The sequence below is a fragment of the Panthera onca genome (assembly GCF_046562875.1).
Source record: "Panthera onca isolate mPanOnc1 chromosome E1 unlocalized genomic scaffold, mPanOnc1 haplotype 2 h2.Chr16_ul_14, whole genome shotgun sequence".
NCBI classification, from domain to species: domain Eukaryota; kingdom Metazoa; phylum Chordata; class Mammalia; order Carnivora; family Felidae; genus Panthera; species Panthera onca.
Genome location: NW_027675813.1, coordinates 248,433 through 261,680, shown reverse-complemented (window position 1 = coordinate 261,680; position 13,248 = coordinate 248,433). Strand labels below are relative to the sequence as shown.

Genomic DNA, 13,248 nt, shown 5'->3' with positions numbered 1-13,248 from the left:
TATTCTTTCTTTTGTCCTCACTAATGCTGATGGGGTTATCCATCTTATAATCAAAGTAACAGGTTTGCTTTTTTAAATCACATCTAATGACTTTTCCCCTCTGTATTCTTATCTTTCTTGTTTATTTCTTCATATATATATTTTTTTACATTTGCTCTCTATCTCCTTGTGAAAAACATTGGCTAAATGCTTAACTTTTTTCGGTTTGTTTTGAAATTTCAGCACAGTTCTATCATGGGGACACTAAAACAGCCTTGGACCACAGACATTGAGATTGAGAACTGTAGTCCTAAAACTGGGGTTTTAAAAGAAGTATTGAAATAAGTGGATTCTCTCTAAATAATCTGTACTTGGAATGCAGTTCCACTCACTATCTCAGGATAAGTTTGGTGGGAACCTTGACAAATTAATGCTATATTCATTATAGAAGATTATAGATCTATGAATAGCTAAGACCCTTTTGGGAAAAAAAAAGATAAAGATCTTGCTTTGTCACATGTTAGTACATAGCATAATGCTGTTTTAATATAGACCTGTGAAAATAGACCAGTGCATCACAATATGGAACCCAGTAGAGACTTCTATTAATGGGAACTCGGAATGTGATAGAAATGACATCATCAGTTAGTGGGGGAAAAGATGTATTATTTAGCTTCTGATTTGAGAAAATTGCCTTACAATGCAGAGAAAATGAAGTAGAATCCCTATGTCATACCATATACAAAAATAACCTTCAAAGAATCAAATGAATGTTAAAATGGATCTCAAAGATTAAACTATAAAGCTGTTGGAAGAAAATGCAAGAAAAACTATTGTGCCTTGTGGTTATGGATGCCTTCTTAAAGATGTTACTCCCCAAAAGCACAACCATGGGGTAAAAAAGGATTTGATCACATCAAAATTAAGGATTTCTGGTAAATGAAGGACTCTAAAACATGTAACAGACTGGAAGAAGATAATTACAAGATAACTAACAAAAAATTAATATCTCAAATATAAGGGAATTCTGCAAATCAACAGTAGAAAGAAAGAAATCAATTGGAAAAATAAGTAAGGATATAAGACTTAGTATACAGGAGGAGAAACCCACATAGCTAAATATGTGTATGAAGAGAGTTGGCAATACTCACAAATTGCTAGTGAGTAGGTAAAATGGTACAGCATTCCAGATTGCAATCTAGCAGTACTTGTCAAATTCAGTATGCATATTTCTTATGATCCAATAATTCTATTGTCAGATAAATAGCCCAGAGAAGTTTCTTGTAGAGACATGTACAGGGATGCTCCCTGCAACATTATGGGAGGGAAGAAATGAAAACAATCTATGAGTCCATGATTTGGGAAATGGTTGAATAAAATATGGTCCATACATACACGTCATAACAGTAAACTAGATTTACATTTGCACCAGAGAGAGACCTCAGTAATAATACGGTTCCATGAAGAAAGGAAAAAATGGAATACGTGTATAACAAAGAATGCTTTATATAAGTTGGATTTCTACTAATGCCCATAAAACACAACCATATTTATATCTATTTCCAGGTAAACACTGAATTCTAAATAGATAAGATTGAAATAGACGGATTGAAAGAAATTGAGAAAGAGATTGAGATTGAAGTGACAATATTAACAAAGTTGACTTCAGAAACAGATTAGAGTACTCTGTATGCTAAAAACATACACATTCTTTTCAAATACTTATGGAATATCCACAAAAATAGATGATGTATTTAAGCCACAAATAAAAATTTCAGTGAATTCTGAAAATCAGAAGTCATTCAGACCACATAGTCTGACCATGATGTTGTGACATTAAAATTATTTGTGACAGAAAGGAAAAGTGTTGCTTTTAAGATGAAAAACAAATTGCCTTGTAAGTAATTCCTTGGTGGAAGAATAAAAGAAACCTGAAAGATTTTAGAAATGATGACAGTGAAAGCACTATGTATCAAATCGTGTAGAGTGTGACCAAAACAATCTTACAGGATATTTTATAGCATTAAATGCTTTTATTAGAAAACAAGAAATATCAAAAATAATTTATCTTTTTTTAAGTTTATTTATTTTCGGAGAGAGAGTGCATATGACGGGGGGGAAGAGCAGAGAGAGAGAAGGACAGAATCCCAAGCAGGCTCCTTGCTGTCAGCGCAGCTGACATGATCATGACCTGGGCCAAAATGAAGAGTGGGACGCTTAACCGACTGAGACACCCAGGCGCCTCCAGAACAATTTATCTTAAACGTTCAGTTTACAGAGCTAACCAGCAGCATAAACAACAAAAGAGCAGTACAATCCCCCTGAAAAGTGCTAGTCAGGAGCTAACAAAGTGGAAAGTTGAAGTTAGTGAAATAGAACACACACACACACACACACACACACACACACACACACGCACTTATCCATATAACCAAAAGTTGGTTCTTTCAAAAGACTAATAAAGAACTCTTTAGGAAGTATGATGAAGGGGAAAAAATAGGGAGGACATAATAAAGAAGACAGTTGTAACTTGGATACAAGGGAGATTAAAAGATATAAATGAATAACACTTGAGTTAGTAAAGCAACAAATTATTGGCATGTCATCAACAACACTGTCATTCTTTCCAAATGTTTAGATAAAGACAGAAAGGGCTGCCTTTTTTTAAATGTTTGTTTATTTATTTTTGAGAGAGAGAGAGTGAGCGAGCATGAGTAGGGAAGGGGCAGAGAGAGAGAGTGCCAGAAGATCTGAAGCTGGCTCTGCGCTGACAGCACAGAGCCTGATGTGGGGCTCGAGCTCACAAACCGTGAGATCAAGACCTGAGCCAAAGTCAGACACTTAACTGACTGAGCCACCCAAGTGCCCCCTTTTGTTTCCCCATCATGGCACTATTTTCTTAGAGATAATTTTGGTATTTTGTTGTTTTGTTTACCTTCCTGTGTTGAACTAGTAAGGTAAACTATTTCAGTGTGTCTTGTTTTCTGATATAAGCATTGTAAACCTATAAATGTTGTAGAGCTTTCAGTTTGGAGAATATTTCAGAGAGGCAAAATCTCTCAAGACTGGGTATTCTAGAAAATGAATACATCTCACCCAAATCAAGTTGTTATGTGCTTCTCTGGATAGACTGACCAACTAGATATCTTTGTATTTTGTCATGTCTCTGTTTAGGAATAGAAGATGCATGTAACGTTGTTAATAGTGTCTTTGATAGGAAAGTTGAAGTTACAGACCTTTTATCTGCGTTGGAGGGCCTGGAGAAACCTTTAAATGAAGAAAAACCTGAGGTGTTACTGAACTCTGAAACAGATGGTGAGTTCTTGAGTTACCTCTCAGTTTTCCTGTTTAGACTATACGTGTTCATGCTGGCTCATTTTTTTTTTTTTTTTTTTTTAAGAATACTAATACCATAGGTTTAGGAAGATTGTTATGGGACTGCTATGTTTATAAACTGGTTACTGAGAATTGTTGTAACCCTTTTGGAAAGTGTGTGGATACTCTTCTTTATTTGGAGAAGACTAGTAGAAACAAGTACTGTTTTTATCCAGGTTTTAAAATCAGATACTTCTTGGGGTGCCTGGGTAGCTCAGTCAGTTAAGCGTCCAACTCATGATTTTGGCTCAGGTCATGATCTCACGGTTTGAGATCACGATCTCACAGTGCTCTGCACTGACGGACGGAGCCTGCCTGGGATTCTCTCTCTCTCTGCTCTCTGCCCTTCCCCTGTTCTCTCCCTCTCTCTCTTCCTCCAAACATAAATAAATAACCATTAAAAATGTTTAAAAAGATGTTTCAAACATTTTAAAAAATAAATAAAATCAGATACTTCTTTTTTAAAGATTTTTAAAAATGTTTTTATTTATTTTTGAGGGAGAGAGAGTGGAGGAGGGTCAGAGAGAGGGAACACAGAGTCTGAAGCAGGCTCCAGGCTCTAAGGTGTCAGCACAGAGCCTGACACGGGGCTCAAACTCATGGACCACGAGATTATGACCTGAGCCGAAGTCAGACGCTTGACTACTGAGCCACCCAGGCGCCCCATCTTTTTTCTTTTTAGGTCATTTATGCTAGCGGTTTGTCAATTTTAATAACTCTTAACTAATTCCTGGCTTTCTGATCCTCTCTATCGTGTTTATTGTTTCCTCAATTTATGTTTTCATCTGTATCATTTTCTTCTCTACCATTGATTTTGTGACATTTTGTATATATATTTCACATATAGAATGAAATGATCACAACGATAGATCTAGTTAACACGTCACCATGCATAGTTAAAAAGGGGTTTTTTTCTTATGTTGAGAAATTTTAAGATTTACTCTCTGAGCAACCTGCGAATATGCAATACAGTATATTTTTGGATATATATGTATTTTCTATTCTTTTAATTTCACTCTTTCTGTACTCTTCTAAAAAAAGATAAATTTGAAAACATGTAAGGGAAACTAAAATTTGAAAAGAAAGAAACAGGACTTAAAGAAATTAAAAAAATAATAATTAAAATTAATTAGCAGACAACAATATTAGCAGATTAAACATAGGTGAAGAGAGAAATATGAAGTGCAAAGGAGTTTGAAGAAATTATACAGAATGCAGCATAGAAAGACAGAGTTGGAATATAGGAAAGAGGTTAGTGGCGCTGGGGTGGCTCAGTTGATTGAGTATCAGATTTCTGCTCAGGTCATGATCTTGTGGTTTGTGAGTTAGAGCCCTGCATTGGGCTCACTGCTGTAAACATGGAGCCCTCTTCAGATCCTCTGTCTCCCTCTCTGCACATCTCCTACTCTCTCTCTCTCCCCCAAATAAATAAACATTAAAAAAAAGAAGAAGAAGAAGCTAAAAGGAAGGCAGAATGAAGAGGTCTACTTATTGTGGCAATCAGTTTGAAATATATATGTGTATCTGATTACGTTATATATTAGTTACAACTAATATAATGTTACATGTCAGTTATATCTCAGTAAAGCTAGAAAAAGAAAGAATGAAAAGATGTGATATATAGCCACACAGGAGAGAAGAGACAGAGTGGTTGCAGAGAAAATATTTGGAGAACTATAGCTGAGAATTTTCCAGAATGAGAAAGACCTAAACCTACCAATACAAGAATTCCAGTGAATCCCACATAGGATGAAAGGAAATCCATACATAGGGTTATCATGATGAAACTGTGACATACCAAAGAGAAAGAAAAATCTTAAAGGTAGCTAGAGAGAAAAGTCAAATTATCTATAAAGGAGGAACGTTTTCTTATTCTTGATATTTTTTTCTGGGTCTTGAAATCTAGAGAAACATTTTTGTAAATTGAGGATAACCACCCCACGTTCCCCTCCACTTTGGGAGGAACTTAGGCTTTGTCTGAGCCTTTGAAACTACAAACTAAAATTCATCCAATTTTGTTTTGTTTTGTCTTTGGCAAACACTCTTTGGGTAAAAACAGTCGCCGTGTTTCTGGATTACAGCCTTTCATCAGTTGTTTGGTCTGGGAATTTCTTACTTTCTTGGCAACACATTGATGAATTCAAGATTTTTTTTAAATTTTTTTTTTTAACATTTATTTTTGAGACAGAGAGAGACAGAGCATGAGTCGGGGAGGGTCAGAAAGAGAGAGGGAGACACAGAATCTGAAACAGGCTCCAGACTCCAAGCTGTCGGCACAGAGCCCGACGCGGGGCTCGAACTCACGGACTGTGAGATCATGACCTGAGCTGGAGTCGGACGCTTAACCGACTGAGCCACCCAGGCGCCCCAAGATTTTTTTTTTTATAGCAATAATTTTATTTAGAATTTTTAGTTGTTTTTAGTAGGAGGGCTGATCCAGATATCTGGCTACTAAATACCAGAAATTGAAATCATTTTTTTCTTTCAATTAAATTAAATCAGACCCTGGGGGCAGGGTGGTTGATTACTGGCACCCTCTCCCATTCCAAAGTCACACCATAATGTGGGAGACAGAGGAAGAGCTTTTAAAACTTCCTTGCATTGTGTTTCTACTGATGCTTTGTTGTTGGAGCCTGTGGTAATCCTGCATCTGTGTGAAGGGAAGCTCCCACAGGGTAATTCTCACTCTTTCCCATCAAACCTCTAGTCTCTCAACCCCTCCCTGTCCCTCTCTTTCCTTCTGTCTCTGTCTCCAGACAAACTCTTCCTCTCTATTTAGGCATTTGGCATATTTTCTTCAATGATTCTAGGTTTTTGCAAACATAGTCCCTACCAAAACTCTCAGTCTACAAAAATCTCAGGAGTGAGGAAATATTTAAGGCCAAGCTAACTGCTTCGAATAGGAAAGATGGGTCAAATTATCCTGCCACTTCAAAAGGTATAGTGCCATAGCTCCAATATTTGCCATTTAGATAAATTACAATAGACTTCAATAGAGAAGGGTAACTTTTGAATCAGGCTCTGCAGAGTCCGCTAACTCAAATGCCTGCGGTAGCCAGGCACGTAATGCAAAATTAATAAAATGAGTTGGCTGTAAGACAAAAGGAAGGGGTGTGGACTGTAAGGTAACTTGAGAGCATGTGTCCTAGATGAAGATAGTTAAATTCAAATGGAAAGAAAACCCCACCACTCCCTAGGACAATGGACATGACTGACTCTCAGCTATATTCAGTCTGTGGGCTACCAGCCTATGACCCCTGAAGCAGGCTTCTGTAGGAGTGGGAAAACAATCTTTTCCTTCTGCCCTTCTAGGTTCCCAGCTGGAGCTCTGTAACAAGAGACAGATCAACAAGAGAAAAGCATTCAAAGTTAATATAAATTTTACATGAAAGGGGAATATTCATAAGGAGTTGTTAAAGCTGAATGTTTTGGTGTTAGCTTTGATGAAGTGTGGAAAGTGGTAGAAAACTGTGATAGGACAAAATGAGATGAGCTGAGCGTGGTAAACCAGGGGAAACTTAGTAAGGTCTGTTCGTTCAGATTCCTCTTGGTGTCCCTCCAACCCTCAGTCTTCAGAGATAAGGATGCACCCTCCCTCTGGGTATAGCAAGGGCATCTCTCACATGAGTGTCTTATGACCTGCCTCGGGGCAGGGGATGGGGAGGTCTGAATCCTAACTGTACCTTGCAATTCCCAGATTGTGTTTCCTTGCATTCCCTTTTTGTGTGTGTGTACGTGTGTGTGTGTGTGTGTGTGCACACGCACATGCTCATAATCTAAGTGTATTTCTTACCATGCATTATGGTCACAGAAGTTTGAAAGCTGAATGAAATTGAAACAATACCAGATCCCTGCTTTAATGAGCTTAAAATCTATTTAAATTCCATTTTATTTCTTAACTTTGCAGAAAGTAAAAAGATCTTAAAAGATGTAATTGATGTTTTCATTAATTCACCTAAACCATCAACACCATTCAATAGTAAGTATAGTAAAAGAATGAAAATTAAAAGTAAATTTCTAAGATCATTCAATGGTATTCTTTTTCTAAAATATAGTTTGTTTTCCCCTGTATTTTTAATTCCTTAAGTTTTCTTTGCTGTATCAAGATGTTATAATCTGCTTTCTTATTCCTTATCATATTTAATCTGTGCTTTGACTGTAATGAATTATTTAGAATTACATTCCTAGAATATGCTTTCTTAAAGCAAAATAGTTTGTCTCAGTATATGCTCCAGTATAAGGTACACATTTTCTCCCCTGGTGAATCTAATACAATTTTCTCTCACCTCCGATAATTTCCATATGCTTCTTTTTCTCACCTATAGTGAAACGTTAAAAAAAAGTACAAAAAAAAAAAAAAAAAAGGATTTACTGCATGTAATACTAGTAGGTAGGCTAGCAAGAAAGAGAGGCTTTCTAATGCCTAGGAGAGGGTGTGACTGTTTTTCAGAGTATAACAGATTTATATTTTTCAGTTTTCCTTTTGCCAACTAGCTGGGTTCTATTTTTGATATTTGACTTCATTCTAAGCTATTTATTATCAAGCTGTTCTTGAAATGCTTTACAGTCTATGAAAGACTGGAGCATGTAGTAGAAAAACCTTTGAGGAGAAATAGTTAATAAATAAAAGCAAACTTCTACAAAATGTTGCAGAAACTCAACTTTTAGCTGGCTAGGGGTATGTTAAATTTTGCTTATTGTTTAAGTGACTTCTGAAAACAGAGCCCACTGACATGTTTTGAAAGCCCTCTAACTCAGAATTCCTTTTGTAATGCATCTACTCTGTGCAGGTTAGGGTGTTAAGTCTAAAAAAGGGCTTTGCCTCAACTTCCTCATCACTTCTCTATTCTTGACATGTTTACAGATTTATTTAAAGAGATTACAACTCTTGATAAGATCAGAAATGATAAGATGCCTATAAATGAGCTGAGGTCCCAACTCCGGAAGGCTAGAATTCTATTAAGCAACAAGACGTTCCAGGAAATTCTGGGTCAAGCATCTATTGATGGTGAGTCCTTTTTAAAAGAACAATCTCTGTTGAAGTCCTAGTTTTACTGTGTGCTTGGGATATGTTTTATATATGTATGTTTTAGATAAACTAGGTCTTAGAAACATAATGAGAATGTAGGCATACTGAGAACAAATTAAAATTAATATTTTTTTACTCTTGGAAATATTTTTAAGAGTCACCCTCTGTCTGGCATCACATTTGTAAAATGTATACATCAATATTTAATTAAGACAAATAATACCGTTAGAATTTTTTCTTGTTTTAAGGGAATAGATTCGTGGTAAAATTATTTTAAATTGATTAGTTTTTATCTGGCTAATTTTCAGACATTAACAAAATTTGTCCCCTCCCCCCCCCACCCCCCCCCCCCACACACACACACCATTCCCTGTCATGGTTATTTTAATGATGATTATTAATATTGACACCTTGCCATTTTATAATCCTTATACTTTACTTTTTAGAAAATAGTGAAGTAAGTCTCAAACAAAGTTTGGAGGCTTTGAACACAAATAAGCCAGCTCCTGAATTTGAAGGTGGGTCATATTTCCCATTGCCTTTTGTTATTATTAAACAGTATTGTGAGCTATAAATGATATTCAAAAGCTGTATATTTTTATAATTAAAAGTACACAGTTTGACATATGCACACACCTATAAATCTGTCATCACAATCAAGGTAATGAACACATCCCTGACCTGCAAAACTGCCTCATGCTCCTTTGTAATCTCTCCTGCCTTTTTCCCATCCTCTTCCTCATCCGTAGGCAACGACTGATCTGCTTTTTGCCAGTATAGATCCATTGGCATTTACCAGACTTTTATAAAATGGGTATATTCTTTTTTGCTAGATGCTTTCATTCAGCATAATTATTTTGAGATTCATCCACGTAGGATGTATCAGCAGTTCATTGTCATTTATTACTGGCATAGCACTCCATTTTGCTGATACACTGAAGTTTATCTACTTACCTGGTGCGGCTCGTTAGGCTATTTCCAGTTTGGGGCTCTTATAAATAAAGCTGTTATGAACAGTTGTGTACAACAATATTCATCATATGAATATATGCTTTCCTTTCTCTTGAGTAGTTACCAAAGATTGGCTGGTTCACATGGTAGGTGTATGTTTCACTTTTTAAGAAACTGCCAACTGGTTTCCAGAGTGGCCACACCATTTTACATTTCCACCAGCAGTGTATGAAGAGGTCCAATTCCTCCATATCCTTGGGAGTGCTTGGTGGAGTCAGTCTTTTTAATTTTAATCATTCTAATAAGTGTGTAGTAGTATCTCATTGTGGTTTTAATTTGTGTTTCCTCACTGATTAATGATGTTGAGCATCTTCTCATGTGCTTATTTGTCATCTGTGTATCTTTATAAAGTGTCTGTACAGATCTTTTTTAATGTTGGATGGGGGGGCGCCTGGGTGGCTCAGTCAATTAAGCGTCTGACTTCAGCTCAGGTCATGATCTCACGGTCCGTGAGTTCGAGCCCTGCGTTGGGCTCTGGGCTGATGGCTCGGAGCCTGGAGCCTGCTTCCAGTTCTGTGTCTCCCTCTCTCTCTGCCCCTCCCCCGTTCATGCTCTGTCTCTCTCTGTCTCAAAAATAAATAAACGTTAAAAAAAAATTAAAAAGTTGGATGGGTTTTGGGGCGCTTGGGTGGCTCAGTCGGTTAAGCGTCCGACTCGGCTCAGGTCATGATCTCACGGTTCGTGAGTTCAAGCCCTGCGTCAGGCTCTGTGCTGACAGCTCAGAACCTGGAGCCTGTTTCGGATTCTGTGTCTCCCTCTCTCTCTCTGACCCTTCCCTGTTCATGCTCTGTCTCTCTCTGTCTCAAAAATAAATAAACGTTAAAAAAAAATAAAAAAAAATAAAGTTGGATGGGTTTTTTTGTATTTCTGTTTGTATTCTGGATACATGTCCTTTATGAGATATATACTTAGCAAATATTTTCTCCGAGTCTTCTACTGAGCACATTTTTCTCTGAGTGTCTTCATTTTCTTAAGTGTCAAGAGCATTAGTTTTAATTTTGATGAAGTCCAGTTAATTAGTTTTTTTTTTCTTTTATATATTGTGCTTTTGGTGTCACATGTATGAAATCTTTGCCTCACCCAAGGTTACAAATGTTTTATTATATTTTCTTCTAAAAGTATTATGGGTTTTGGTTTTGCATTAAAAAATATTTTTTTAATATTTTTATTTATTTTTGAGAGAGAGAGAGAGAGAGAGAGAGAGAGAGAGAGAGAAAAAGCACAAGTGGGGGAGGGGCAGAGAGAGAGGGCGACAGAATCCAAAGCAAGACTCCAGGCTCTGAGCTATCAGCACAGAGCCTGAGGCGGGCTCAAACTCACGGGGAGATCATGACCTGAGCTGAAGTCGGATGCTTAACTTACTGAGCCACCCTGGCACCTCTGGTTTTGTATTTTAGCTCTGTGATCTATTTTGAGTTAATCTTTATATGTGGAATAAAGTATGGATCAGAGTTCCTTTTTGTTTTGTTTTGTTTTTGCATATGGACCTTCATTTGTTCCAGCACCACTGTTGAAAAGATTGTATTTTCTCTATACTTTCTATACGGAAATTCCTTTGTAGTTTTGTAACAAATCATATAAATATACATATATATTTATTTCCTGGATTCTCTCTTCTGTTCTATTAATCTTTGTCAGTTTTTACACAAACCACATTGTCTGACTCCTGTTGCTTTGCAATAAACATTGAAACCATTCAGGTAGTATTGGCCCTCTAACTTTGTTCTACTTTTAAAAAGTTGTTTTGACTGGGGCACCTGGGTGGTTCAGTCAGTTGAACGTCCGACTTCAGCTCAGGTCATGATCTCATGGTTCGTGGGTTTGAGCCCCATGTCAGGCTCTGTGCTGACAGCTCAGAGCCTGGAGCCTGCTTCGGATTCTGTGTCTCCCTCTCTCCCTGCCCCTCCCCTGCTTGCTCGCTCGCTCTCTCGCGCTCTCTCTCTCTCAAAAATAAACATTAAAAAAATGTAAAAAAAAAAGTTGTTTTGACTATTCTAGGACTTTTACACTGCCATGTGGATTTTAGAATCAGTTTGTAATGTCTACAAAAAAAACCTGCTGGGATTTATTGGAGAAATAAGGCACTCATGAATTAGGATTTGTTGGAAAATGTCTTATCTAATAATGTCTTACTAAATAGTACAACTCTTTCCTGCAATTCTTTTGAGTACCAGTACTTTGCCTCCTTTTAAATATTCTCTTAGATAAACTAGAGATTATAATCCAAACAGTGACCTTGAGTGTACCATGATTTGTGGGAGTCATTGAAAAGGCAGACAGAGGCTTGGCTCTAATCCTAAGGACCCCATTTAGAAGGGAAAATCCCTAGAGGTTTTAGATAAGAGCTGGGAATGGGGCACCTTAATACTCCCACACTCCTTGGCGGACTTCTAATAATAGAGTGAAAGTTATGAAGAATATGCAAAAAATGAAAGCAGTAGCAAAATAAGCAGAAGAAAATTCAGGACTAATATTTTTATACTCTGAAATTTGGGCTATTTCATATAGACAGAAGTAAGCCCCAAATTCTGTCTCATGCATATACAATGAAACATTTCCCTAAAAGATGCAATGGCCTATTTTAACTTTTGAGAAGCTGATACCTTGAGTGTATGATGATTTGTGTAACTCATTGGTAAGGCAGTTAAGTTAAAAAACAAAAACAAAACTGAGTCATCTTAGTTTTTTTAGTTTGAGACAAAAATAACTGAACATCTCAGGGAAATATGCTTGGAATAAAGGGATGTTTGGCTTATTAATTTTGGAATCATAATGATAATATTAATTGAAATATATGACCTATAGAATCCCCCTGTGTTTTCAGGTTTATGTACTGCCCTCCAAACTGTCAACTTGATGAACTGCAACAGAATTCAGATTGGTGACTTGAAAGATGCTTTTGATGACCTCAGTGTTTCTGTAAAGCCTGAAGAACACCAGATGTTAGTGAAAACGCTTGATGTTGATGGTATATATAACTACGTTGACTTTCCAAATAAAGTGATAGCAAATTTTCCATTCCCCTTCCCTATCCTCCATTCATCACTCCCCAATAATTTTTTTCTTTATTATCCTAATGGAAAAAGTACTCTAAGAGAGCGTGTCTACTGAGATCATAGATTTATCTTGACAGAAAAATCTTTGAATAAGATTAATAAGATTTTTTATGACCCATGAAGTATCCTGTGTTGATTCCATCAGAGTGTATCTGTGTGTATGTTTTTAGCATCTTCAGGGAAGGCAAGGTCATTCTCTGTGAAAGCTGTGCTGAAGGGAAACTGCTCTGAGCCAGGAAGAGACTGAGGGAGGACTTTCTCCCCTCTGCAGGAGACATTTGTGGGAGGAGACTGATTGAATCCTAAGAGGTTTCAGAGAAAACAATGTATAATTTTCAAATTTTGCCAATTATTATGTGGTTCTTTTATTCATTTAAATTCAGTTCCTAAAAGTAGTTTCTTTATTCCATTATTAAATGGGTTTAAGCATTGTTTCATTAATCATATTGACTGGAGCCGCTGTACAGCACAACTTATGGGTGCTTGTAAACAGCACCCTTCAGCGTTAGGCAGTGCCTGGCCTGTATGACTATGGGACAGACCTGATCCTGAGTGTCTTTGATATGTAAGGGGTCATGTAATGTGTCAGATAATCGAGTAAATATAAAATATTCATAGGAAGCTTTCAGTCTAGTTGGTGAGGCAAGCTGTAAACAACAAAAGGGTATATAACAATATAAGAGATAAAAGTTTAGTGAATTTACAATGGTATATGGCAGTACTTGAGTAATAGCCAGGGACATAGTGATGTGATGTGTTGTGATTTATAATAAGAAATATATATTTGCCCTTCAACCC

The 13,248-nt window shown here is 36.8% G+C and overlaps 1 protein-coding gene across 1 annotated transcript; it reads left to right on the top strand.

Annotated features, from left to right (window-relative positions):
- Positions 1–1,100: 1,100 nt before the first annotated feature.
- Positions 1,101–12,768, top strand: LOC145715135 (uncharacterized). Its single transcript, XM_081794751.1, has 6 exons — positions 1,101–1,143; positions 3,154–3,294; positions 7,262–7,333; positions 8,219–8,362; positions 8,830–8,901; positions 12,219–12,768. Exons 1-6 carry the CDS (start codon positions 1,101–1,103, stop codon positions 12,503–12,505), a joined length of 759 nt encoding a protein of 252 aa, XP_081650877.1. The 3' UTR covers positions 12,506–12,768.
- The last annotated feature ends 480 nt before the right edge of the window (positions 12,769–13,248 follow it).